The following is a 27,217-nucleotide window of genomic DNA, read 5'->3' as shown; positions in this document are numbered from 1 at the left end:
GGTCTTCAATAAACAAAGGCATATAAGATGGATGGCCACTACAACCCTTGTACATAGAAGGTGCTTAATGAAAGCTGGTAGACTTGATAATTTTACCAGCTGACCCATCTTACAATAGCCCTCTAACAGAAGGTTTGCAAAGTGCTTTGTAAGCATCATCTCAGTTGCTCTACAGGTGCGGCAATTAGTAGGCGATTGATTGATTGTTGATTGATTTTTGCAGGAATGCCTGGCCCCAAGACACAGAAGAGAAAACTGAGGCTCAGGGAGGAAGGAGGCTCAGTCAGGTTGAAGTACCCTAGGTGGGGTCCGAATCCGGCTCTGGGATGGAGGGAACACCCAAGGGATAAAATCACCTAGCCCCGAAGAATGCTGGGGGCGGGGTTAGGAAACCTCGCCTCCCCAGGGCTGGGGCGGCTCACTGAAACCTGAAAGAATTCCAAGATGGGGCAGGTGTGAAAGGCTGATACTTTCTTCCCAATAGAGGCTCCTCCACCGCCTTGGGTCCGCCCCTGATAGGAGGGTTCGCTCCTAGCCCCGCCCCCTTCCATCCCTTGTAGCCTCGGCCCAGTAGAGCATATGGAGCCCAGCTCGTTCAGCTCCGCCCAGGATCCGCCCCAATACTCTCAGCCCGCCCCCCCCGCCCTATATGCGCACGCGCAAAGACATTTCTCAGGCTCCCGGGCTCCCCCTCCGCGCTGATTTGGTACGGCCCAGCGGTTGACCGCCTCCTCCCGCCCCCCGAGGTGGCCGGGCCCACAGCCAGGGGGCGGGATTTTCAAATCTCACTTAGAGGGGCGGCGGGCTGCAGGAGCTCCGACCCGATCCGAACCTCGCAGATGGAGGGGCTAGCTGAAACTCTGGAGCGTCTCCGGGGGCGCGTCGTGGCTGGAGCCAGAGCCAGAGTCCGATCCGGATCTAGATCTAGGTCTAGATCTGGATCTGGATCTGGAGCCGAAGCTGGAGCCCAAGCAGTGCAGCCGCGACTGCGGGCTGGGCAGTCACCGGACGGTCTGGCAGGGGGCCTTGCGCAGCAACCGGTGAGTGTTGCGAAGGGTGGCAGTGGCCGCAGCTCTTTTGTCCCCTCAGGATCGCGAATTTGGGCCCTGGCCTCAGTTTCTCCGTCTGTAAAAGAAGGGGGTGGGACCGGGAGAGCCTGACTTCTCGTCTGAGCGCCACAAGGGAACCCTTCCCTTACAGAGGTCCGGGCAAATGGTTAGTGGAGGCCCCGGGATGATGGGGCGCAGATATGAGCCTGGAGGAGGGTCCTCTGGGGTCAAAGCTGGTCTAACCTCCCCCGACCCGTTTTACAGATCTGGAAATTGAGGCCCGGGATGGGGAACTTCTGGGCCAAGGGAGGCTCCCGGAGAGTGAAGGGCAAAATCAGGATCTCCTCCACACACCCGCCTGTTTGGGGGCGGGGGGAAGGGGGTCAGGGCGTAATGGTCCCCGGGTCAGTGCTCCGACATCTGAGGTAGGAGATAGGGGAGCCTTCCCTGGACTCCTGCCTTCCCGTCTTTCTCTTCCTTGGAAGTGGTTGGGGGGGTGTGCAAAGAAGGCAGAGACCTTTTAGGGGCCACTTTGGGTCACCCTTTTTCATAGATAGGAGACCCGGTGCCTAGGACAGCGTCCCTCCTATTTTGTGGTCATTTCGTCCCATTCTTCACGACCCATTTGGGATTTTTGGGCAGAGATACCAGCAAGGCTGGCCATTTCCTTTTCCAGCTCATTTTACAGATGAGGAAACTGAGACTTTCCCCAAAGGAAAGTAGAGACAGAGCTAATCAGGTGGCCACTTGAATGCCTCATTTGTAAAATGGAATTAAAAGCCTCTACCTCCTACAGTTGTTGGCAATGATCAAAAAACAGGTGGAAAGCTCTTGGCACAGCGATAAACATTAACCATCACCATAGACATACATTTATCCTGGTTGATGCCAGTCCTGTTCCCCAAGACCTGGGTTCAAATCTGGCCTGAGACACTTACTAGCTGTGTGACTCTAGGCAAGTCACTTAACCCTGTTGGCCTCAGTTTCCTTCTCCTTAAAATGTGCTGGAGAAGGAGATAGCCAACCCTAGTGTCTTTGCAAAGAAAATACCAAAATGGGATCATGAAGAGTGACTGAAAGGGCTCAACACAGTATAAATACAGCTAATAAGAGCCCTGTAAGGAGGGTACAATTTAAAGACTTACAAGTTTGATCCTCCTGCTTGCCCACGCCTCCATTTCTCCAGCTCCTTCTGCTAGAGTGATGTACTTATAACTTAATTAAATTAATTTAATTGAGTTTTCCCAGTCCACTACTACCCCCACCCCAGCTCACTGAAGAAAGAGCTGCCTATTGAAGTTTATTGGAAACTCAATTAAAATGAACCCACCCAATTTATCAAAATTAAAAAAAAATGTTAGGGCAAAGGTTCTTCCTCTTTGTTCAGTGGCTCTGTCCACTCTGAAAGAGGAGAGGAAGAAGGTGGCACATCCTAATTTTAGAGGAAGCCCCAAGTTTGGAATTGGGACACTTCCTTTTTGAATGGACCCTCCTTTATAGGGTGGGTGAACAATTCAAACACTGACCAAGGAAAAACACATTTTTCATCTTGGTAGGGTGGTTGAAATTAGATTCAATTAAAGGTGCTGAAACTATTGAGAGTATGAGGAGCTTAAAGCTTCACTAAGACTTTTGGAACCCCGTTTGTTTTTTTAAACTCTTAGTTCTACTATGAATACTGGCAAAGGCTAGACAATGGAGGTTAAGTGACTTGCCCAGGGTCATACAGCTAGGAAATGTCTTTAGCCTGTTCCAACTCAACCCTGTCCCATTACTTCTAAACTGAACTATTGAAATGACCTTCCAACTGGTCTCTTTAGTATTTTTTTTTAACTAGTAAATAGCAATTTACTATTACTACACTATTCTGTTACCTAGCATGCCCAACACCCTGTATTTCGAACAAAAGTTTTCCTCAAAATTCTCTAATGTTTTTAAGGTTTGCCTTTTAGTGGGGGTAAAAATTCCAAAGACAAGCATAATATAACAGAACTCTTCAGTTAGAGCCAGAAGGTCTGAGTTCAAATCCTGACGGCTTTTGCCTGTGCCAACCTGGGCAGGTTTCTTCAGGTCTGTAGACCTCAGTTTCATTCAAGGGGATTGGTCTCTGTGACTTCCAAGGTCCTTTCCAGCAGGATTTTCCAACTAGTCCTTTCTGGAATCCTGTGATTCCTGGCAGGGACCCAAGAGGTCCTCAATCCTGCATCTTCATATTTCCTTGGTATTTATTTGTCTCTGTCCAGTTTGACACTTCCTACTCAATGTGGGGTTTTCTTGGCAGACAATACTGGAAGGGTTTGTCATTTCCTTTTCCAACTTTTACAGATGAGGAAACTGAGGCAAATGGGGTTAAATGACTTGTCCAGGGTCCCACAACTAACACCTGTCTGAGCTAGATTTGAAGTTCACAAGATGAATGTTCCTGAATGTTGTCTATTCACTGAGCCACCTAGCTGCTAATCATTTTATTGATAAACCTAATTTTAGAGAGGGTAAGGAAGGGATTTGGTGTCTCAGGTTAGGGTTCATATTCCAAGTTAGCCCCTTCCTCCCTGTGTGACTGGGTAAGAGACTTCACTTGGAGGGGCTCCTCCAGCAAGGGAGCTTGGAGATCACCACTGGTGGTTTCCATAAGATTCCACTAAGCAAGGAATTCTGGAATTTGAAGTCATTCTGGAATTGAAGTCATCTGGAATTTGAATCAAGTTTTCTGGCTTCAGAGCTCTCTGGCTCATTTGACATCCATGTTTCCATGCATAAATCCATCCAGGTCACTAATTCACCAAAACTCATTTTATATATCACAGGTGGGCTGGCTGTCATCTGTGTTAGAACTTTGCAAAAGCTTTTTACCTTTAAAGTGGGCTTTCAAACCCCCTTGTATTTTCATCTTTCACTCTTTTATCAATTTCTGATCTCTTTTTGTTTAGATACCCAACATTTTCTCAGTAGAATGTGTAAGGTTTTTGCAAGTAGGGATTTTTTTTCATTCTTTGTATTGTATCCCCAGTGCCTGGCACACAGTAGGCGCTTCAAGATTTCCCAGTGTTTTTATAGATGCTGTATTTCCTTCTTGAAGACAATTCATCTTGAGTGAATAGTTTTGTAGTGGTTTATAATATCTTAACCCACCACAAACAGAATCTCTCTGGAGATTTCCAAGCTCCTCATAGGGTTGTTTTGAAGATCACTGGAGATAATGTTTAGGAACAAGTTTTCTAAACTGTAAAATGCCATGCAAATTCAAGGTGGGGTTGAAATAAAGATTTCCTACTATCATCCTAGTAGCACACTGAACCTTTTCCCTGTGTGTAGGAGCTGACGAGGGACCAGACTGTCCAGTGCATCCTGCCCTTGCTGATTATTCAGGCACTGGAGATTGGATAATATAATACCACTTGTAACTCACATTTCTAGAATGTTTAAAAGGTTTACAAAATATTTCCCTTACAATAGTTGTGAGGTCCATAAGGGCAAATATTATCTTCATTTTAAAGAGAACAGATGGTTATTATTTTAAATCCCTTATGTTTTTTTACTTTTATTTTTAATAAGCCAAGGGGATAAAGTTATAGTAAGTTAGATATGATAGATATGTGGAGAAAATTGAATGGGAATAGAAAGGAATGTACTTTTTTCTCAAGAGTACATCGTACCTTTATAAAGATTGGCCAAAATTTAAGATAAAAAAATTTTGTAGTCAAATAAATGCAGAAATATTAAATGCATCCTTTTCAGATCATAATGCCAGAAAATTATATTTAATAAGGAACCATAGGAACAGAATAAAAATTAACTGACAATTGATATGTCAGTGTTCATTCAGGTAGGAAACTTCAGAGCTAGAGTTTAATGAAAGGCTCAGATTCCAAGGGCAGTTATTCTTCCCACTATCCAAAGAAATTGGACTTGAGTAGTAAAGACAAAATGGCATTTATATCATCAGAATATAGAAATAAAATAATTAGCATTTATATGCCATTTTAACATTTACAAAGCACTTTACATATTTTAATTGCCTTTATCCTCACAATTCCTCAAGTTAGAAGCCTCCTCCCCCCATTTTATAGGAAACTGAATTACAGAGGAATTAGCTTGTCCTCAGGTTACCCAGCATGATTTGAACTCCTCTTCCTCAGTCCCAGCTGAATCCACTATATCACCTGCTATAATGCAGGTTTTCCAGCATCAGAGGATTTAGTTTATTTGGAATTTTATATACTTGCTGGAATGCTCATGAGGCCTTATAGGGGATGGAGTTAGCTCTACTTGAAATCCACTCTGGTTCCTTCAGTCAGAGTAAAAGTGTTGCCTTTATTTTGCAGATATAAATGTAAATACTAGTTCAGATTTAGTTCCTGGCAATTGAGTGTGCTTCAGGTATATTGGAGAGCCACCATGTCAGAGAACTTGGTGTCCAGCACATGGAAAGAATACATGCTCTGGGGTCACCGGACATGGGTTCAAATTCTGCTTGTGACACGTATTCCCTTTGTAACTTTTGGACAAGTTAAATAACAACTTCCTTGGGAGACTAACATTTCTTTATTTCCAAAATGAGAGCTATTGGATGGGGTAGTCTCTTGGTACCCCTTATACTCTATAGCTGCGAAACCATTATAGGAAATGTCATTTACTAGTCATAGGCATTGGGTCTCAGTGTTCTCATCTATAATATAGAATAGTAACACTTTTCCTGTTTTTTTTTCCCCCTACAGAGCTAATGGTTATATGAATGTCAGGTTTATTAAGGTTCCTTTCTGAAATCATTAATACCCCACTGGAATAGTTTCTCTTAAATGGATTTATGATTTCATCCACATTGGGGGTACTCCCTCTAATACAGTTCTAATACACCCCCCCCCCCCCACGTGGCCTTCCCTGGATCTCTTGGCATTGCAAGGATATACCCAGGGAGCATGGGAGCTGTCCAGTATGCCTCTGCTGCTCTCAGCCTCCCTCCTGAGGCAGTAGGATAGAGGAAGATCTCCATTTCTTCCACTGGACAACTCCCATGTTCCCTGAGCATCCTTGCACAAGACCAAGAGATCCAGGGAAGGCCATGCTGGGTGGGTTGGCTGGTGACAAGTCACTGAACCTCTGTGTCTCAGTTTCCTTATCTGTAAAATTAGGGGGTTGGATTCCAGGTCCCTCCTGTCCCTAAAACTGAACTGGACACCCAACTTCCCTCAATGGCAAGGCTCAGGTCTCTCCCTGCCCTGTGACTGATGAGAGACCACTCTTTGCCCTTGGCTCTAGTGGGCTATAATTCACAGCATCTTCCGTTTCTGTGCCCATGGAAACCAGGGAGTCTCCTGTATCCTCCTCTTACTTTATCCTTCCAGTTTGTATGAAGGACTCATAGGAGTATAAAAAATCGGCTGCTGGCCTTTGTATGGCTGCCAAGGCTAATGTCTCTGGTCAGGCATGGTGGCTCGGGCAGCCAGTCAGCAAACATTTTTGAGCATCTGCTGCATGCCAGGTACCGATCTAAGCACTGGAGCAGATAAAAAAGAAAGTCAAAGACAGTCTTGTCTTCAAGGGGCTTAACATTCCAAAGGGCCAAGTCCCATGAAAGTGACTGGACGTACGAATCATGCAGAGGGTAATGAGCGATAATCTCAGGGAAGACAAGTGGGATTTGAGCTGAATCTTGAAGGAAGCCAGAGAAGCCAGCCAGGAGTCCGAGATGAGGAGAGGGAGCGTGCCAGGCATGGAGGGCAGCCAGTGAAAAGTCAGAGGATGGCCAGGAGGCCAGGGATCTGGATCTCAGGCTGCCTGAAGGGGCTGCAGAGATAGGAAGAGCCTGAGGTGAGCAAACTCCTTTGACTGAGTTTTACTTTTCTTTGCTGTAAGCACCTCAGGCAAGTCACCAGGCACTTTGCCTTTCCTTCCCTCCCTATTCATAACACTGCCTCTAAGCTTCTTAAAGACTACAGAGTCCATCTTCCTATGTCCCCACTAGCCAAAAGAAAACAAATCTTCATCCTATATTCTAGATTTTGTCTGTAAAGCTAGACGAATAGGAATGTGAGTGTGTATCTTCCCTTCCCCATTTCTTCCTCTTCCTCCCTTCCCTATTTGGCCTCAGACACTTACTAGATGCCTCCGTTTCCTCATCTGTAAAATGGCTCTGCCTCCTCCTCCTCCTGCCTCCTCCCAAAGTTATTAAGAGGTTCAAATGAAATAATCAGAATGAACCTGTATCTGGCTTAGCTGTTATTATCGTTCATGTCTGCCTATTTGATGGTCTCTGTGGAGAGACTAAGGAGAGACTAACGTCCCTATTTATCAGTTGCAAAAAAGTGGTTTATGTTGGCTTTGAATGTCTTCAGAGACTCTCACTTGCTGGCCTCTGATCTCTTTCTAGATCCAGCTGACTATAAGAAGCCTAAAGACTAGTCCTCCTAAGGATAGGCTCTGAATCTCCTTATTCCCATATGTACTCTCTCCCTACCCTTTTGTTGTTCATAGCCTGCTGGCTGTCAAGTCTGGTCCAGACCGAAACCCTGGACATTTACTAGCTTGTGTGATCTTGGGCAAGTCACTTCAGTGATTGCCTCAGTTTCCTCATCTGTACAATGGGGTTAGATACTCTCCTCTCAAAAGTTTGTCATTTTCTCAGAGATGTCTTCAGGTCTAAGGATGAGAGGGAGATCTTAGGGGAAAGTCCTGGGAGTGATGGAGATCACAAAAGTGCCCCCTGCGGAGGAGGGGAGAGAGAGACAGAGAGACAGAGACAGAGAGACAGAGACAAAGAGAGAGGGAGAGGGAGAGAGAGACAGAGACAGAGACAGAGACAGAGACAGAGAGAGAGACAGAGAGAGAGACAGAGAGAGAGACAGAGAGAGAGACAGAGAGAGAGACAGAGAGAGAGAGACAGAGAGACAGAGAGACAGAGAGACAGAGAGACAGAGAGACAGAGAGAGACGGAGAGAGAGAGAGAGACGGAGAGAGAGAGAGAGACGGAGAGAGAGAGAGAGACGGAGAGAGAGAGAGAGACGGAGAGAGAGAGAGAGACGGAGAGAGAGAGAGAGACGGAGAGAGAGAGAGAGACGGAGAGGGAGAGAGAGACGGAGAGGGAGAGAGAGACGGAGAGGGAGAGAGAGACGGAGAGGGAGAGAGAGACGGAGAGGGAGAGAGAGACGGAGAGGGAGAGAGAGACGGAGAGGGAGAGAGAGACGGAGAGGGAGAGAGAGACGGAGAGGGAGAGAGAGACGGAGAGGGAGAGAGAGACGGAGAGGGAGAGAGAGACGGAGAGGGAGAGAGAGACGGAGAGGGAGAGAGAGACGGAGAGGGAGAGAGAGACGGAGAGGGAGAGAGAGACGGAGAGGGAGAGAGAGACGGAGAGGGAGAGAGAGACGGAGAGGGAGAGAGAGACGGAGAGGGAGAGAGAGACGGAGAGGGAGAGAGAGACGGAGAGGGAGAGAGAGACGGAGAGGGAGAGAGAGACGGAGAGGGAGAGAGAGACGGAGAGGGAGAGAGAGACGGAGAGGGAGAGAGAGACGGAGAGGGAGAGAGAGACGGAGAGGGAGAGAGAGACGGAGAGGGAGAGAGAGACGGAGAGGGAGAGAGAGACGGAGAGGGAGAGAGAGACGGAGAGGGAGAGAGAGACGGAGAGGGAGAGAGAGACGGAGAGGGAGAGAGAGACGGAGAGGGAGAGAGAGACGGAGAGGGAGAGAGAGACGGAGAGGGAGAGAGAGACGGAGAGGGAGAGAGAGACGGAGAGGGAGAGAGAGACGGAGAGGGAGAGAGGAGAGGGAGAGAGGAGAGAGAGACGGAGAGGGAGAGAGAGACGGAGAGGGAGAGAGGAGAGGGAGAGAGGAGAGGGAGAGAGAGAAGGGAAGAAAGGGAAGCAGGGCTATCATTATGCCTCTGAGGTCCCCCAGGAGAGGGAAATAGTGTCCAGCATAGAGGAGTTCTTTGGGCATTCCCTGCAGAGTTTTAGGAAAGAGAAACCATCCCTGGCTGCAATTCACCCAGGAGCCCCCGGGTTTCCAGGGGGAAGAAACCTTCAAAGAAAATAGAAACATTTATCCCGAGAGGCTGGCTGGGGAAGCTGTCCCAGAAATAAATACCAGGAGGCTGTGCCATGGGGCAGGGACAAAGTAAAGCTCCTTCGTGGCTTTTTAAAGCTCTGAAGTGGCCGCCGGCTTCTCTTGGTGCCGTTAAGGATCAAACCTGCCCATTTAAACCCGACGTTGCTGTTACGTAGGAAAAACTCAAGTGCAGTTTCGTTCTGGTGAGCACCAGGGACTGCTTTCCTCCATGTCGCTGCCGCCATCTGGTGGCGCCCGGGAGACACGACAGCTTCCCGCACTGCCATGGAAATGGCTGAGGAAGTCAGTCCACTGGGGGGACCACAGGGGATGGTAGACTTCTCAGCCTCGGATGCCTGGCCAGGTTTCCAGGTTTTCTCTTGTGGTCGTCGTTTAAAGTTCACTCTCCTGCTGACCCCCCTGGCAGAAGAAGCCTACTTCCTTTTTTTCTCTGTAAGATTTAAAGGGGGACGAGGAAAAAATAAATCTAATAAAAACAAATACATCGAATCCCCTAATCCTGAGACCTTACTAGTAGGTTTCACCCTCCTGCGACCAAAGGGCGAGACCAAGGATCCCAGCTTTCCTCTTTCACCTGCCTAAGGGCATCCGGGCAGTAAATGATGGAGCCCGGATTCCTGCCCCTCTCTTCTATGGCCAGCTTCACCGCCTCTCTGCCACAGGCTGGCTCTTCTTGGGAGGGCTCTGGCCGCTCATACCATCTCCTTGTGGCCTCCTGCAAGGCTTCTGCTTCCCAATGCTGTGCCTTTCTCCTTGCTCAAAGCAAAATCAGGCCACATTGTATGTATGCGTGTGGTTTACAAAGCACCTTCCCGAGGCAAAGGTTGTGAATTACTGCTCTGTCCATTCTGTTGGGGGAAACCGACTCAGCAGCTTACTCATGGCCAAATGACACAAGACTAAATTGGCTACTAGTTTTAAGGGAGGTTTCCTTGGGGGGCTGCTAAGTATGGTTTAAAAAGAAAAGACTTGAGATCATTTAAATGAAATCGGTGTAAAAATATTATCTCTGCTTATGACATTCAGCACCAGTGTTTCGCAATGCATCTAATTACACCAAAAGACACTGTAATTAAATCTGATTAATGGAGTTAGTTTGGATAGTGAAGTTAAGAAGAAGCTTGTCTCCCCTGGTAATCTTTACAAAAGAGTAGCCCTCTTCACCATCGGTTCCTTTTCTTGTAGAGGGCTGCTTGTTTCCTTAAAATGAATACTTTGACAGTTTCCAAATGAATAATTTCATTCCTATTTTCTGATCAATGTTGAGATAAAGTTTTTCTGTGTCTTTTTTTTTTTCATTTATCTTTAACTGTCCAGAAGGAAGATTTTACTTTTAGTAACAGGAAGAATCTTGGTATCTGGGATTCTCCACTTCCCCCCAAACATCTCACTCTCTTCCCAGGCCACCAGCTTTCATTTAAAAAGCTAGAGAAGTGACAATGCATTCAGCCCTTTGAATTCTCATTAAATATGGAGAATCAGCACCATTCGATTCTATAAGCATAAGCCATTTACCAGATCTGTGTACAACAGGGGCATAGAGAGGAAATCAGACCCTTCCTGTCCCTTTCCCTTCCCTCATCTTTTAACCATCAGTTTGCTTTCCTTAGGATGGCAGCATTGGAGGAAAACTTGGCTTTGAAATGAGGATGCGAGAAGGAATATGCAAACTCCTTTCACTGAGTACTCAAAAAGACCAAATCTTAGAGGCTGTTAAAAATCTGATGGTTTGCAATGCCCGAATAATGGCCTATACAGAAGAACTACAGAAACTGGAAGACCCTGCGATCCGTGAAGCCACAGAAAGACGGTGAGTCCCAGATTCCAGTTTACTCCCAGATTCCAGTTTACACCCCTAAATTTAATTTAGGACTTTCAATGAACTCGGATATTTGAGTGAAAATGGAAGAATTTAGATTCAAGGAGAAATTTCCAAGCATCCGTCCCGTTTTAAAGGCAAAGGTGAAAGGAGGCAGGTGGAGCTGTTTTAGGGTTGCAAAGTGCTTTTCTGATTTCAATCTTCTGAGGTCTCTCTGGAAGCAACCAGAGCCACTTATGGACAGCTTTGATTGTTAGGAAGTGGATATCTATGGAGATTGAAGCAGACAGTCAAGAGCATCTTGGAATAGGAAGGGACTGTAGAGATCGTGAGTTCAATAAAGAGAAGAAAACTGAAAGGGGGGAGCACAGCTGAGTGGCTCAGTGGATTGAGAGGGTCCAGAGATGGGAGGTGTCCTGGGTTCAAATGTGATCTCAGATACTTCTCAGCTGTGTGACCCAGGGCAAGTCACTTAACTCCTGTTTTCTAGCCTTTGCTATTCTTCTGCCTTGAAACCAATACACAGTAGTCTAAGGCAGGAGATGAGGGTTAATTTTTTTTAAAGGCAAGAAAGAAAAAGGAAACTGAGGCCCCCAAAGGCTTGCTCAGACTCCTACAGCTAGATGGAAAAGCTTTTTCTCCCTTTCCATTGCTTCCTAATAGCCTTCTCTCCTCCTGCACCCAGCTGTCTCAGAGGGAAAGGTCAAAGCATCCAAAATGGTGCCAGGGCCAGTCCATTATCCTGGCCCTCTGTCTGATGCTCTTTCATTCGCAGGCTCAGGGAGGCAGGGAAGGGCTGTTTCATAATCCAGTGCTACCTCTGCTCTAAGATGATTCATGTATAAAGATGTTACATAAGGCTGGTCCTAGCACTGTCTGTTATGCAACAAAGGCAGAGAAAAGGGGGAAAAGGATGCTGGGCTGAGAACACGTGTGATTTCCCAGCTCCCTCCTGAACAGAGCTGTTGGGCAGGCTACCTTCTTCCCCCTTTGTGTGTGGGAAGGGACGCGGCAGATGGAGGGAATTATCTGGATAATTGAAGCAAAATGAAAACTCCAAAATACAATGAAATGTTAACCCCTTACCTACCCCCAGCAAATTCCCAGCTCTCTGCCCATTTCTGGTGAAAACTTTCATTCTCAATTATTGAAGTGGTTTCCTTGATTTTTTTCTAGTTTCTTCTGAAGGTATAGATGGCTCCCCAGTTATTTTGATTGTTTAGGATGGGGGTTCTTAACTTAATCTTCAGGGATCCACCTAGAAATGTGACTCCCATCATACCCCCTCACAGCCTTGTTGGAAAGGTCCAATGAGAAAATCAACAAAGATACTTTGCAAACCCTAAAGTGCTACACAGATTGAACCCTGCCTGGGCAAGGAATTCAATAGAGAGGCTCGATCTGGATGGTCTCTGGCTCTTTCTACTCCGAAAATTCCATGATTCTAAGAATAATGCCCTGGTATTACTGTGTAAGATGGTGAGAAGACGGGAATTTATTCATTTTAACCATCTACTATTTAAGAATGGGAAAGGATGGGGGAAAGTCAGGCAAATTTGGAGAAATGAATATATGAGCCAAGAATATATACACGATCTTAAAGTGACTCATCTGGGTAGAAAATGCATATTCTGCAATTGCTCGTGGGTGCTTGGTTATTAATCCAAATGGATTATTAGCATTTCAGGAAGAGGCGTTTGTCCTCTGCCCCTCCCCACCATCTGGCCCAGGGGGGTGTTCAAAATTACCTCGGACTGACCCTCCCCTTTTGGTTGTTAAAATGGTGGTACCATATTCAGTGGATAGAGAGCGAGACCTAGAGATGGAAAGTTCTGGGTTCAAATGTGGCCTCAGTGGTCCTTCGTCTGGGTCTAGCTTGGTCCTTCAGGCTTCTGGTCAGTCTAGTTTCTGGCCAGAGGAGGGTCTCCCCTCTCTGGGACCCCCTGCGTTGGCTTAAAGCTCTTTGTCCCAAAGGAAGGAGACTCTGGGGAATGACCAAGAGCAAGACCTGCTGCTAAAGGGCATTTAAAAGCTCCAGCGGGTGGGGCGGCGTCTGTGAAGGGTCCGAAGTGAAGGACAGACTTGCTCCAAGGACCATGATCCTCTTGGAGTCCTTACCTCTACTAACCATCATCGAAAATGATCTTTCCGATGAAAAGATCGTCCAACCCGCCTGCCGGTTTCCTGAAGAAAACGGGACGCTTTCGTCGTGGGGCTGGTTTGTCCTGACGTGCATTCATTTTAGTAGAGTGATGCGAGGTTCCGTCTGTACCGAGAAGTTGAGGAATGGTCAAATCTGAGTTTACTCCATAGGAAATAGTTAGGACGAAAATGGCTCGTTGGCGCCCTCTGCTGATCACGTCATTTTACTGCAAGTAGCCAGTACTGCATTCAGAAATATTTGCACCATTTGTTAAACATATATTTCACCTAAAACTCAGCACAATATGGTTTGCAAACCACAGTTCCTAAAATGAAGTATATTCCAGAGGGTAGATTGTTTCTCTGGGAGCTGGACGGATGTCTACCAATTGATGGGAGGTCCTGGATTAAAATCTGCAAATCTGGCCTCAGACACTTCCCAGCTGGGTGACCCTGGACAAGTCACTTAACCCCCAGATCCTTGGTAGGAAGCTCCCTGTAAGGACACTTTCTCCATTACTTAAAAGTCTTAGTGGGGGTACAGCTGGGTGGCTCAGTGAATTGTGAGCCAGGTCTAGAGATGGGAAATCCTGAGTTCAAATTTGGCCTCAGACACTTCTCAGCAGTGTGACCCTGGACAAGTCACTTAACCCCCATGGCCTAGCCCTTACCACTCTTCTGCTTTGGAACCAATACCCAGTATTGACTCCAAGACGGAAGGTAAGGGTTAAAAAAAAAACAAACTAGTATAACAGAAACCAATATTGAGTACAATTAAAAAATGTTTAATTATGCAAACAGGATTCACAAAAAATTTACCCAAAAATTCAAAATCATGGGAATAATAAGCATACTTGTTCACTGTATATCCACAAGAAATTGTGATGTGAATCTGACATTAACGCATTACAATTTTAATATTGAGCCCCAACAGCTTTGAACTTCCATATTAGGTACTTTCCACATGAACCCCATTTTCCCCTCCTGGAGAAACTCCAATTCCAATTGCCAACAAGGTGGTTTCAGCTTCTGGGATCAGGGCAGTTCAGTACAAATTTCAATTGTGGGGAAAGTTTATAAAAGAGTTGGTTTATTTTGCCTTTTCAAATTTAATAGATTCTTCCAGTAGAGACTTCTCTTGGTGTAATAGGAAATTTATCAAGCCAATGTTTGCTTGACCATCAATTATCGTATCTTCTTACATTGGAGTTTGGGATTTAAGTTTATGCACGTCATGATGGCTGGCATTTATGTAGCACTTTATTTATTTATATTATTTCTGTTGGTCCTCATAAAAACATGGGACGTAGATTATTCCCATTTTACAGATGAGGAAATCGAGCCAGACATGATTTGCCCAGTCACTCAGCTAATATATGTATCAATCAAGATTTGAACTCATGTCCTCCTAACTCCACATCTGATCCTCAACTCACTATGACATCTTGCTGCTTAAATACATAAAACAAACACCCATTTTGAGAAGACCTCAGAGGTTAAGGTCATTCACTATATAAGTAAGACAGAATTCTAGAGTCCTGATTTTTCTAGGAAGTTAGTTGTTTCCTTCTGCATTTTTTTGACCTCCTCCAGATGACCTTAAAAAAGAATCATTAAAAGAAACATTAAAAGAATCATTAAAAGAAACATTACATCTTAGGAAGATGGTAACATCATGTTGATGTTTCTGCTAAATGGCCATCTGGGTTCTGATCTTTGTGGACTAAAGAAAAATGTGGAGCCTTCTTGAACCTGGAATCATGCTAACGAACATCCCAATTTTCACAAGGAAAAAGAAATTAGATTCATCCAATGGACACCAATTCCTGGGAAAAAGTTGGATGAATTATTAAATCGGTGGCTTGTGAAGACTTCAAAAAGGATCCAGTCATCACTTGGAATCAACAGGGATTGTTCTGGGCCAACATTTCACATTTCCTTTTTTGATCTTTATTTTTTTCCTTTGGATTGGAAAATCTGAACAATTGTGGAAAAGGGGGGAGTTCCAGAAGAGGCAAATGCTGACTTCTTTCCTTGCCCTTTCCTTTCCTTTTTTATAATCAAGATTTTCCCCAGTCTTCCTTCCTCAAAACCACCCCATACATATAAGAAATATTTTTAAAGAAAAAAGAGAAAAAAATCAGTATATTGACAACACTGACAGCATGTGCCAGCCACCTGTTGATCTTCTACCTCTGCAAAGAGGTGAATGTCATTTCTTTGGGGCTTTTCTGTCCTTTTGCAAACATTTACTTTTTTTTTTAACCCTTACCTTATCCTTATACCTCTTACCTTATATTAGAATCAGTACTATATATTGGTTCTAAGGCAGAAGAGCAGTTATGGGCGAGACAATGAGGGTTAAAAGACTTGCCCAGGGTCACCTAGCTAGGAAGTTCAGGCCAGATTTGAACCTAGAACTTTCCATCTCTAGGTCTAGCTCTCTATCCACTGAACCATCCCACTGCCCCCGCCAATTCAGTTTTCTTCTCTTTATTGAACTCTATTATCCTAGCTGCCTATAATCCTTGGCTGTGCAGACTCCACCGCGCATGAGTCCACGTAAATCTTTGCATGCTTATTTCTCTAATACCCCATTATATCCATGCCACAATTTAGTTAGCCATTCCCCAGTTGGTGGGTGTATTCCTTGTTTCCTATTCTTTCCTTCCCCCAAAAAGTGACGCTATAAATATTTGGGTGTGAATATAGTGGAGGAATCTCTGGGCACAATCAGGATGTGTCTGTGACTCACTTTATTTACATAATTCCAAATTGCCTCCAAAAATGGTGGTACCATTTCACAGCTCCAAGCTGTCCATCTTTGGGCTCCCGTCAGTATGGAGGCTGGGAGGTGACACCCCACGCTTGCTGCATTTGCCCTTCTCATTAGTGATCTGGAACCTCCTTTCATATGGTTCTTAATAGCTGCCAGTTCTTTTGAGAACTGTTTGTTCATAACTTGTGACCCTTTATTGAGAAATGACTTTTTGTCCGTTTATATCGGAGAAATAATACTAGCTAAGGTTAAAGAGCTTTCAAATATTTCATTTGATCCTTAGAGGAACTCTGGAAAGTGACTACTTTTATTGACCCATTTTAGAGAAGAGCAAACTGAGACTCAGAGACATTCAGTAATTTAATTGGAGTCACTTCACTAGATACTGTGTCTCAAGCAGGATTCATACCCGAGTCAGCCTGATTCCAAGTCTGAGCTTTATCTTCTGGCTCCCCATGCCACTTCCTCCTTTCTTATTTCTAGGAATATTCTATGCCCATGTGAGCAATTCAGCAGGATCTGGACCCATCAGGAATGCACTAGAGAGATATTCCTACATGCTAATTCCAACTCATGGGAAAGATTTTTTCTATCCTCTTGGGGTCTATGTAGGAAAGGATTGCCCAAAGGGCAGCTAGGTGCCTCAGTGAATAGAGAGCCAGGCAAGCAGAAGGGAGATCCTGGATTCAAATTTGGCCTCAGATACTCCTTAGCTGAGTGATCTTGGGCAAGTCATTTAACCCCCATTGCCTAGTTCTTACCTCTTGTCTGTCTGGAAACTAATACTTAGTATTTATTCTAAGACAGAAGGTAAGGGTTTAAAAAAAATACAACTCCTGCCTTGCCAGGAACTGGGCTGAATCAGGGAGATCTGAATTCAAATTTGACCTTTTGATTGATCAAATATTTATTTTCTAGCCATATGACCCTGAGCAAATCACTTTATTGCTGTCTGCCTGAGTTTCCTCAACTGTAAAATGGGAATGATAATAATAGCATCTACCTTAATGTACTTAGCATCTTGCCTAACATACATGGTAAGCATTTGTCATCAGCTAATAGGAATAGCATCACTTCCTCCTTACTTATCTTTATGCTTTTGATTTCTTTCTCTTGCCATAGTATGAGGAGCATCCCCAGATTTGCATCACATGATAACGGGTTTCCTTATTTTATTCCTATAGTTATTGGAATAGCTTCTAGTATATTTTCATTAAATGATACTTGCTTTCAGTTTTAAAGAATTTTTATGATATTTTTAAAGGTTTTCCTATGCCTTTATTAAGATTTTGAACAAAAAATCCTGTTGTACTCGTCAAAGGCTTTTCCTATATCTGTTTTCTATATTTTCATTTTTGATTTAATTATTTTGAAAGAAATCAGACAATAGAATAATGTATAAACCTTATACGCTTCAAATGCCTCAGCGTCTAAAGTCATTAAGGAAAATTAATGGAACTATAAGTAAATGAACAGTAGTGTAGTAATGCCAGGATGTTTTAGTGTCCTCTGTTTTGGACAAATAGAATAGAAAGGTAAATAAGGGAAATATAGAATAAATTGTTGGATAAACTAGAAATCAAAAGCTTGTGGTACATTCTCAATGGCACTACTAAAGAATATACATACTGCTAAGCCCCATAGATAACTTTTACAAAAATTGGCCATAATGCAGAGATATTTCAAATATAATGCAATAAAAGTAGTAATCCCATTCAGGGATTACTAACAAAAGATATAGAAAAATGGAGACCTGACAATTAAATAATAAATGAACCAAAAACCAAAACATAGATATAATAATGTTATTTTCCTATTTTCCCAATATTATGTCATTTTAGTGATTTTTTTTTTTAATGCTTACCTTCTGTCAATCAGTACTAATCTTAAGAGGAAAGCAATGAGAGTTGCTTGTGACTTGCCCAGGGACACCTAGCTAGGAAGTTTCCAAGACCAGATTTGAATCTAAGATCTCCCATCTCCAGACCTGGAACTTTATCCGCTGAGCCACCTAGCTGCCCTTTTCTTAGGTCTTTAAAATATTATTATGGAGAAATTCACTGGAAGGAGGTTAGTAATTTCGGCATATTTGTAGATTGTCAACTTGGAGAGCAGTCCCTTAGTGGCTTGCCCCGGGGAGCCTAGGTCCGTGCTTTTCATTTTTGTCTATGACTTGGATGGAGGTGTTATACTCATCAAATTTACAGATGACACAGAGATAGCACGGACAGCGGATACTCTGTGTGACGATCAGGATTCCAAAAGATCTCAAGAAGCTAGAAATTTAATACGGACAAATGTGAAGCCTTAGAAGTGATTGCAAAGTAAATTCATAAGGACAAGATGAGAGAAGAAAGAGCCAGAGGATTTGGTAGGCTGCAAGCTCAGAGGATCTAGATAGGTGATGAGACACCCAAGAAAAGGAATGTGATTTTCTGCTTCATCAAGACAAGGATGTTGTCCAGAATGAGGGAGATGTTCAGAGTGTATCTGGAGTATTGTGCTCAGTGCCGGGGGCCACATTTCATAAAGGACAAAGTGGAATGTGTTCAGAGGCAAGTGGGCCAGGGCGCTGATGACAAAGGGGAGACCATGCCTGGCAACTTTAACCAGAGGAGCTTCTAGGGAGCAGAGAAGAGGTGGTGGTGAGGACCAGTTTTCAGATATTTGAAGACAGACTAGCTTTGTTTACTCCAGGGGGCAGAACTAGGTCCAATTCAGACTGCAGAGGAAGATGTAGGTTTGAACTAAAGGAAATCCTTTAACAAAATTGTGTTCTTTTATTTTAAAATTTTTATTTTTTCTAAATTAATAAGCATTTATTTTCTCTTCCCATTTTTGTAAAAAAAAATTTAAAACTTTGTAAGAAATGTCCAGAATGAAACCAAATTCCCTCATTCATTGCTCATGTCTAAAAATAGATGTCTTGTGCATCTTAAATCCCTCACCTACATTCTTCAGTGGTCCTCCGAAATCATGGACGGTTACTGAATTGCTCAAATTTCTTCAGGCTTTCAGATATTTGTAACAGTCTTTCTTTCTGAAGCCTTATCTTCCATCTTTAAATCAAATTGAAATCAATATTGGTGCCAAAGCAGGAAGTGGTAAGGCTAGGGTTAAGTGACTTGCCTAAGGTCACACAGCTAGGGAGTGTCTTAAGACCAGATTTGAACCCAGGATCTCCTATCTCTAGCCCTGGCTCTCAATCTACTGAGCCACCTGTCTTATTCTCTCGTAGCACTGCTTCCGTCTTCCTTATAGAAATATCTTATGAATTACCTCAAAAGCCATTAATAGCTCCACATGCTTGCCCAAATAATCAATAACCTCCTTATGTTGGCATTCGATGCCCTGCCCAGTTCATTTCACAACACTTTCTTTTAATACTGCTTCTAGGCAAATGGCTCAGAGAAAGAGGTTTTCCGATCTCCTCTTGTCCTCTCTTGCCTCTGCCTCTTTCCAGGCTCCCATTCCCTCCCTGTTGAAATTCTCCTTCGCCCTCCAGGGCCAGCTCAGTCAAGTACACCCCTCGCTGCAAGTCTTTTGATCTCGGGAGCTCCAGGGGAATCCCTTTGCCCGATGCTCTTCCCTTCCCGTCTCATTATCCATGGAGGCTGCCGTCTTCGCCTTCACGCCCACATCATGGGGCTGTGTCTACCCTTGGATGCTGAAGGTTGGGTTGGTGCCTCTTAGCCTGCGTTCGCCCTTCCAGGAGGGAGCACGTCTGGCTCCTCCCATTCAGTCCTTTGTCCTGCGTGTTGGGAAGGGCCAGGAAGGACCGGACTCTGCCCCGAAGGGAGGCAGGACCAGGAGGGTCTAACCAGGTGCGCGGGGCGAGGTTCAATGTAGGACAAACAGAGACCTATGGAGGGGACTTTGAATAATGCATTAAATAGGGAGTCGTTTTCTGTGGGCTCTCCTCAACCTTGTTGGCCTTTAACGTGGAGCATAACATTGGAAGTTAGGTCAGTGGACGTGGAAGACCCTTTTAACCGATTTTATGACTCATTTGTGATAGCTTTAGGGATGGAAAAAACCTGTTTCTGTAGTGACATTTTACAGTGAATGGTGGATACCCATCAAGATATATATTCAATAAATTGACTTTCCATACAAATAATTTGAAAATGATGGGCATCTGTGGCTAGAAAGCAGCCCAGAAAACTATAGTCTGGGGGCATCTAGGGAGCACAATAGAGAAAATGCCTGTCCTAAAGAGGGGAGGTCCTGGGTTCAAATCTGACCTCAGATACTTCCTGGGCAAATCGCTTAACCCCCCAATCCCCAGCTCCTCACCTCCCTTCTGTTTTAGAGTGGATATTTAGGATCAGTTCTAAGACATTAGGTAAAGGGATTAAAAAACTATAACTACTCAAAAACACTATAGTCTGCTGCTGTCATGTTTTGAGGGATTGGAAGAATAGAAAAAAAATACCTGAGGCTAGGGAATAAATACTAGTAACCTTTACCTACCTGAGCATACCCGCCATATTCATCTAGATGCCATTCATAATTAGGTTTAATGGATTTCAACTTTAGAATAATTTGCAAACCCTTCCATTGCATCTACTCAGCTGTTTAAATTACCTGGCTTATTAGGCCTTCCCGTTATCTCCAGTGAAATTCATATTTTGATGGATTATATTGCTCATTGCTTATTATTACAGAAATTTGAAAGAAATCTCATTTATATGTCAAAAAGATAGGAGTTTGAATTTATGAATGGGTAATTCTATTTCAAAGGAAAATGAATTTCCTTTTATATACTATAAAAGGTATTTTATTTGAGATCTGATCATAATGCGATGAGGCTGATGCCTGGCTTTTGGGACTGGTCCCAGCTCTTCTAGTCTAGCTTGGGAGAGGGGTCATGTATCCCCTCTGCTGCTGCCCATCCAGCCTTTCTCCCCCTGTGCAGTTCTGACCCGTGTCCTTCTCTAAATCTTCCCTGTCGCTCATCAACTCAAGTCTCCCGGGGGACCGAAAGGGTTCGAAATGAACTAAAATTCGCCGGACCCCCGAGTATGAGAAGTGAGTGACTCAAGGGGGAGGTTACTATATTGTTTCAAGCTTGGGAGCTGATTGCCTGAAAAGAGGATGGTTTTAAACTGTAGACTTCCTTCGTTCAACAGTGGCCAGATCTCTCCTCCGAAGTCACTTACAATCAGGTCAGATCTATCCATGGACAGTATAATAATTCAGTTGCTTTTTCCTTTTCACAGATGCAGGAATGAAGCGGAAGCGCGTAAGGCTTGTAAAGGAAAGGTTGCGCTCTCAGGTACGCAATACGGGGGTGTTCATGATCAATAAATCTAATGACCTTATTTGTGGTAGAGTAACTTACTAAAAAGGCAGAGCGTCTTCTGAATTCTTTGTAAGGCTCTCAGATTAACCATCTTAGAATTAATACTGTGTGTTATTCCAAGGCAAAAGAGTGGTAAGGAGTAGGCAATGGGGGTTAAGTGACTTGCCTAAGGTCACCCAATGAGGAAGCTCAGATTAAACTTCTTAAAACCCCCTTTTCATCCCATTGTCCTCCTGATTAAAACTTCTGAAATTTAAATCTTAGAGCTCCAGGCCAGTCCCATGAAGTCCCAGCCTGCCTTTCCAGTAGCCCTCCTATCCTTGTACAACACAAATATCCGTATCCATCCATTGCTTTGGGCTAGTTGCACAGCCCACTCCCCTCACCCCCCTTTACTAAACCTGGTCAGACCCCCTACTCAGAAATCCTGTCCACATCCATCTTCCCCGGGTCACCCAGTGTCTACACAAATCCCTCCAAGGAACATAACCCTAGTTGACGTATAGACGGCACATTAAGGTTTACCAAGTCAGAAAACTGAGGCTCAGAGGTTTAGTGCCTGGTCTGGAGTTTCACAGCCGGGAAGCATCTGAGGAAGACTGAGTTTTGAGCCAATGGTAGCAGAAGATTCTTTTATCACTTATTTTATTTTAAGGCCAGTAGGTTTTTCCTACTTAGATGCCTCATTGGGGCACGGATATGTGACCTGCTTCCTGTGTCAGGGGAGTGCCAGCTCTGGCAGGGACTTACCAGTTGTTAAAAGCTACCAGGGAGGTCTCACTGGCAGATGACTTCTTAGTTCCAACCAACCTAGAAAAGTTCAGAGGGATCTTGACCATTAGCCTGGCCACAACAACTGTTAAGGGTAAAATTATGGTTGTTGACCAAATATATTTAGTGGCGGCCAGAGATTAAAATTCAATCCCAATAAAATACTCAAGTCAGTTTGGGATTTTTATGGTGGTTTAATTACAATAGAAGGAAGACATTTAGAAGAGGAAAGAGAGAGGAAAGGGTATAAGATTTTTCCAGCCTAACCACTCACCAAGATTGCTCAGGGAAGATGCCTCACCTAAACCACGCTACAAAGCTTCTCCCAGTAACCTCACCACCAAGCCCCAAACGCCAAACCCCGCCAGGAGCTCCCCATGCCACTAAGAGAGTAAGAGCCCAGAGAGAGGAAGTGATGTGAAATAAATAGGCCATTCTTGACATCACTTCTTGCGTCTCACAAACTTAAGCTTGATTTAGGATAGCCCAGGGGGTCTGTCAGTTGTTTTTGATTTGTCACTTGCTAGCACATGTCAGTCATAGGCCATTCTCCAAAACAGTTAATCCTTAAGTGGGGGTGTATACATTCCTGGTTGCTAGAATTCTAAAGACTAAGCAGGGTGGAGTTAATCTAAAATTCACACAAACCAGAAAGAAAACTGTGAAGTAGCTCTGGGCAGCCCCATTCCTCCTGCCCACTGTGAGTGCAGAAAAAGAAGAATCCCCATTTTTGGAGTATTCTCCAGATTAACACAGCTCTTACTATTCTAAGCCAGAGATCCTTATCGATGACCAACCATTGGACCTCCTTTCAGAAGGAATGAATCATCCAAATCTTGACCTTTTCTTTTGACTTAAAAGCAGACCAAAAGGAAGTTGCCATTCAATAGATGAATGACTCACAAGTTTCCCTTGAAGAGACTAATAAAGATTGTATGGACAAGGACACCAAGACACCCAGTTTTTTGACATTTAATCCTCTTCCAATGCAGTGCACATAGGCATTTTCCAAAAGGCCCCTGTGAAAGTAATTGTTGTTTATGCACTGACATTTGGTTTAGAGAATGAGGAGTTAGAGATTACAAAGAACTTTACAAATCCCTGATTATCAGATCAACACCTAGAGGATTCCATGGCAAAAGTGGGCATGGGGAAAGGATGGCCTTACATGAAGAACAAAGTCTTGTAGAATGAGCCAGCAGGCATTTTGTCTATGAAGACTGTGCCTTGCACCCAGGCTGACACCAAGACAAAAGTGAGAGCGCTGGAGCTGCTTACTCCAGCTGGAGGTGATAGCACTCCCATGGGCACAGGATGATTCTGGGAAGAACGTGCCTGTATCTGGGGGATCAGGAAGAGCTTTGTGTAGAAGGTGGTCCCCAAACTGAGCCTTGAAGGGAACCAGGGATTCTAAGAGACAAAAGTGAAAAGAGAGAGCATGCATGGCAAAGGCAAGAGGTGAGGGATGAGACGCTGTGTACAAGGAACAGTGGAAGGCCAGTTTGGCTGTATTATAATGTATAGGAAAATATTTGCTAAAGATGGAGCCCTGAAGGACCTCAGATGCCAAACAGGAGCTTATCTTTAAAGCTAGGGTGGGAGAGTGACTTGCTCAAGCTGTATTTTAGGAAAATCATTTTGGCAGCCATATGCATGATAGAGTTGGGAAAGACTTGGGGTACTTCAGAAACTAATTTCAAGTATTTGAAATAACTAGTGCAGGTGAGAGATCCTGAGGGTCCATCAACCATTAAAGTGGAGAAAAGGTGATGCTGGCAGATGTGTTGTGGAAGTGAAATAGCAGAATTTGGCAACTGGTTGGATATGTGGGAGATGCAAGAATGAGAAGTGAGTTCATGAACATCAGAGATTGGATGGAGGGTGGTGGTGTACTACACAGAAATAAGGAAGCTTAAAAGAAGGCTGTGTTTGGGGGAAAAAGATAACGAGTTCAGTTTTAGACATGTTGAGCTTGAGATGTCTATGGGAGATACAACAGCTTAATTTATATCCTTCCAATAGTCTCACTGTGTGAGACTGGAGCTTCAGGTATAACCTAGGGCTGTCTTTAGACCTGGTAATTATACTTATGTGAGCTAATGAGAGGGAGAAAGGGGGGGGGGGGAAGGAGGGAACATCTATGGTTAGAAGATCTGATGTAGATGAAGACCTAGCAGAGGGTACTGAGAAGGAATGATCATCTGATAGAAGAATCAGGAGAATATCTGTCATGAAAATCCATGGTAGAGGATCTAAGAAAGCGTATTCCACACTACCAGAAGAGCAACTAAGAAAAGGTCATATATTTAGGAATTCAGAGATCACTAAGAACTTTGGAGAGAGCAAGCACCAAATAAAATCACCAAAAAAAAATTCTTTATAATTTATCAGACAAAATGTCTAATTTTGATTCAGGTTCCTAAATTTTCTGTCTCAGTTAAGCAGTTTTTAAGAGCAAAGGTCAAAATCAATACTTAAAATAGATGAAAGAATACAAAATAATATTGATGTAATATATAATTCCACCTAACCTATTAGAATAAGATGAATGAGAAATGGATAAAAGAACAGATTTTGACACAGATTATAAACATGAAAAAAGGACATTTAATCAATATAAGCCACTTAGTACAATGAAGACACTAAAAGAGCCTACATACTGGGAAGAAATATTTAATCTTCATTTTTCTAATTAAATTTTATCTTCTTAAAGCTGTGGCCCCTTGTTCTGGCCTGCTGACCTTTAAATATCTATTCTGCCAGCCAATGTATATGCCCTTTCCAGCATTGTTCCTGCTTGAGATTTTATATTCATAATATATATATTCATATATATTTATATATTCATAAATATATAGCATATATATTCATGCCCTCATCTGAGTCGCTCATAAAAATCTTGAATAGAACAAGGCCAAGGACAGCCATTCTATGACACTGACCAGAAACTGCCTAATCAGCATCTTGTCCATATTTCAGCATTATTTGTGTCATAGCAGTCATCTAGTCCAAGCCTACCTAACTGTAGTTTCATCCATTTCATGCTCTGTCATGAATGACTGTCAAAATGCCTTACTAAAATCCAGACTATGTCCATGCCTCCTCTCCTGGGTTTGCCTCTCCAGTGAGATTTGTTATAAACTTTTTTTTTTCACTTTAAACATTATTTTATTTGGTCATTTCCAAACATTATTCATTGGAAACAAAGATCATTGTCATGTTCATGAATCATTCTTTATCCATTCTAGAATTTAAAAAAAAATCAATGTCAGGTTCACTGACATTCTATCTATCTCCTGGCCAGTAGCACCTCCCACTCCAGTTGTTCCTCAGAGGTCATTCTATGATCACATTTCTGTCTCAGTACCAGGGGATGTATTGAAAATGAATTAAGTAACTGGAACTCATCAAAGGCAGCTTCCTAACCTTTTTGAGTTTCTTATAAGCAATTTTGCTTTATCCTTCCCAGGATGAAGGCCACTTTCATTGGTAGAAGTGGAATTAAATACAATTAGCATTGGTCATTGTATTCTCCTGGTTCTGCTCACTTCACTTTGAATGAGTTGATTCAGATCTCCCTTCATTTCTTATAGCATAATAGTTTTCCATCACATTCCTAAATCATAGCTTGTTAATTCATTGCCCTATGGATGAGGTGCCCACTCAGTTTCCATTTTTTCCTAACAAAATATAAGTTTTTGTATATATGAATCCTTTCCCTTATTTTTTTTTTTATTATCTCTCCGGTATTGACCTAGGACTGGTCAAAGCCTTTTTTCATTTTTTCAGCATAGTACCAAAATGTGTGGCTGAACCAATCAATTCGTAGCTTTAGCAACAATGAATTAATGTACCCATTTTTCTGTAGCTCCTTCAGCATCTGTCATTTTCCTTTTTTACATACTTTTCTAATTTTACACCAAAATTATTTTAATTTGTTTCTCTCAATGTGATTAGCATCTATATTGATGGAAAATCTTCTGACCATTAGCCAATGGAGCATAGCTCTTACTCTTGTAAATTTGACTCATTTCCCTGTATCTCTTATAAAGGAGATCTGGTCATAATGTATGATCCTTGGGATAGGTTAATGTAATCTCCTTACTGCTAGTTTAAATTTTTACTGCTAGTTTAAATGCTAATTTAAAATTTTTGCATAAATATTTTAGAATTTGTCTATGGATTTCTTTCTCTGTTTTGAGTCACCCAGATTTTTTTTTAATCCTTGCCTTCTGTACTAGTATCTATTCTAAGATAGAAGAGCAGTAAGGGCTAGGCAGTTGTGGTTAAGTGACTTGTTCAATATCACACACTATTCTTTTAATCTGAGCAATTTATATTTCAGTAAAAATTTATCCATTTTAGTTTGAAAGTTCTTACTAATTTCTATTTTTCACATTTTTTTTTAGTTTTGACCTGATAATTTAGGTTTTCTGTCTTAGCTCAACTAATTCATTCATGGCAGGGGTTGGGGGGGGGGATTTTTCAGTTTTGTCAAGCTCTCTTTTACTTATCAGGATATTTTGGTGTTTAATTAGAGGTTTTTATTTTGTTAGTGTTCGAGTTATTGTAGTTATGTCTAAGTGATTTGGTCTTTTCCTCTTTCCCATTTAGAGAAATAAAATTCCCTTGAGATTTAAAAATTATTTCTTTTATTTGGAACTGGTTCCAATTCCTTCCCTCCTTTTCCTAATCTTTCCCCTCCTTAAAAAGGCAAACAATTTGAAAATAGATTATGCACGTGCATTGCTGCAAAACATTTTCATGTTAGCCATGGTATTATCTTTAATGAAGCTGATTTTCTATAATTTAGTTTTCTCACCTGTTTTTAGGATGATTTTTTTGTTTCTGATTTTTAATATTTACTTCAAAGACCCTGTAATGAATATAATTTTTATTACATTTTGGCTGGCAAGAGGTTTTAATGCCCTAGTAACTGGTCAGCTTTTACCATCTGAATGCTATTTCTCAAACACCCCAAACAAGGTTACTATCCCTTCCTTGGTTACTAAAGCTTTTTAATGTTGATTACATTACATTACTAATGTTGGGTTCTTCTCTTGTCATTATCCTTTAAAGAACTTCTTAATTCTGTTGTATTTGCTCTGTTATTTGTACTTTGCTTCTGTTTTTTTTATGTCCTTCTGTTTCTTCTACTTGATAAATTATGAGCTATTTTTCTCATATTCCCTAATCTCCAGGGAAAAGGATCTCTTTATTTTCTGAATTTAGATAGTGTTTCCTTGCCATTATTTGTGTACATGCTCCCCAATAGAGAGTAAGCTTCTTAAG

The 27,217-nt window shown here is 42.9% G+C and overlaps 1 protein-coding gene across 1 annotated transcript in view; it reads left to right on the top strand.

Annotated features, from left to right (window-relative positions):
- The first annotated feature begins 781 nt into the window (after window positions 1-781).
- Window positions 782-27,217, top strand: part of RTKN2 (rhotekin 2) — a 66,504-nt gene continuing 40,068 nt past the window's right edge. Inside the window, exons 1-3 of the mRNA XM_007478272.2 lie at window positions 782-1,040; window positions 10,720-10,919; window positions 21,072-21,127. Coding sequence (XP_007478334.1) covers window positions 840-1,040; window positions 10,720-10,919; window positions 21,072-21,127 — 457 coding nt within the window. The 5' untranslated portion in view covers window positions 782-839. The remainder of the gene's footprint in view (window positions 1,041-10,719; window positions 10,920-21,071; window positions 21,128-27,217) is intronic.

This window comes from Monodelphis domestica, chromosome 1 (genome assembly GCF_027887165.1).
Source record: "Monodelphis domestica isolate mMonDom1 chromosome 1, mMonDom1.pri, whole genome shotgun sequence".
NCBI lineage: Eukaryota > Metazoa > Chordata > Mammalia > Didelphimorphia > Didelphidae > Monodelphis > Monodelphis domestica.
This window is presented reverse-complemented; position numbering and strand designations above follow the sequence as displayed.